Here is a 503-nt window from a genome sequence, read left to right as displayed (position 1 = left end):
GCTGCAACCACAAGCACGTATAAACAGATTTCATGCTAAGCATCCATTATCTTATCTTGTGTACGAAAGTTATTTGTGTAAAATGTAACGTTTCTTGCATCCGCTAGTTCTTTGTCTTCTGTATCTGTATATACTTTTGAAGGTCATTTTATACGTTCACTCTCTCCCTCACCCCCCTTTCTAACTCCATCCCCCCCAGGTTTCCGGAGATTCCTGAGTAACATCAAGGAAATGGGCGTATACATCCCCGCCCCTCTGAAGGCCTACTGGCTGGCTACTTGGGTCTTCATTACACCCGTTATGCTCGTGGTGAGTAGCGTGAAGCAAGTTTGAAAATTGGAAAGAAAATTTAGCTGAAGTGGGCTTAAGGTGACAGATGGCTCTACGTATAATTTGATTAGTGTTATGTCAACAAGGTTGTTTCTTCTGATGACTGTTTGTGTATAGAAGCATATATACGCGAAGCCGTATACGAACAGACACACATTCACTCACACACCCAT

The 503-nt window shown here is 42.5% G+C and overlaps 1 protein-coding gene across 1 annotated transcript in view; it reads left to right on the top strand.

Annotated features, from left to right (window-relative positions):
- Nucleotides 1–503, top strand: part of LOC119594641 (sodium- and chloride-dependent betaine transporter-like) — a 41,020-nt gene that overhangs the window by 21,683 nt on the left and 18,834 nt on the right. The window contains exon 10 of the mRNA XM_037943690.1: nt 200–309. Coding sequence (XP_037799618.1) covers nt 200–309 — 110 coding nt within the window. The remainder of the gene's footprint in view (nt 1–199; nt 310–503) is intronic.

Source organism: Penaeus monodon, chromosome 34 (genome assembly GCF_015228065.2).
Source record: "Penaeus monodon isolate SGIC_2016 chromosome 34, NSTDA_Pmon_1, whole genome shotgun sequence".
Lineage (NCBI taxonomy): Eukaryota > Metazoa > Arthropoda > Malacostraca > Decapoda > Penaeidae > Penaeus > Penaeus monodon.
This window is presented reverse-complemented; position numbering and strand designations above follow the sequence as displayed.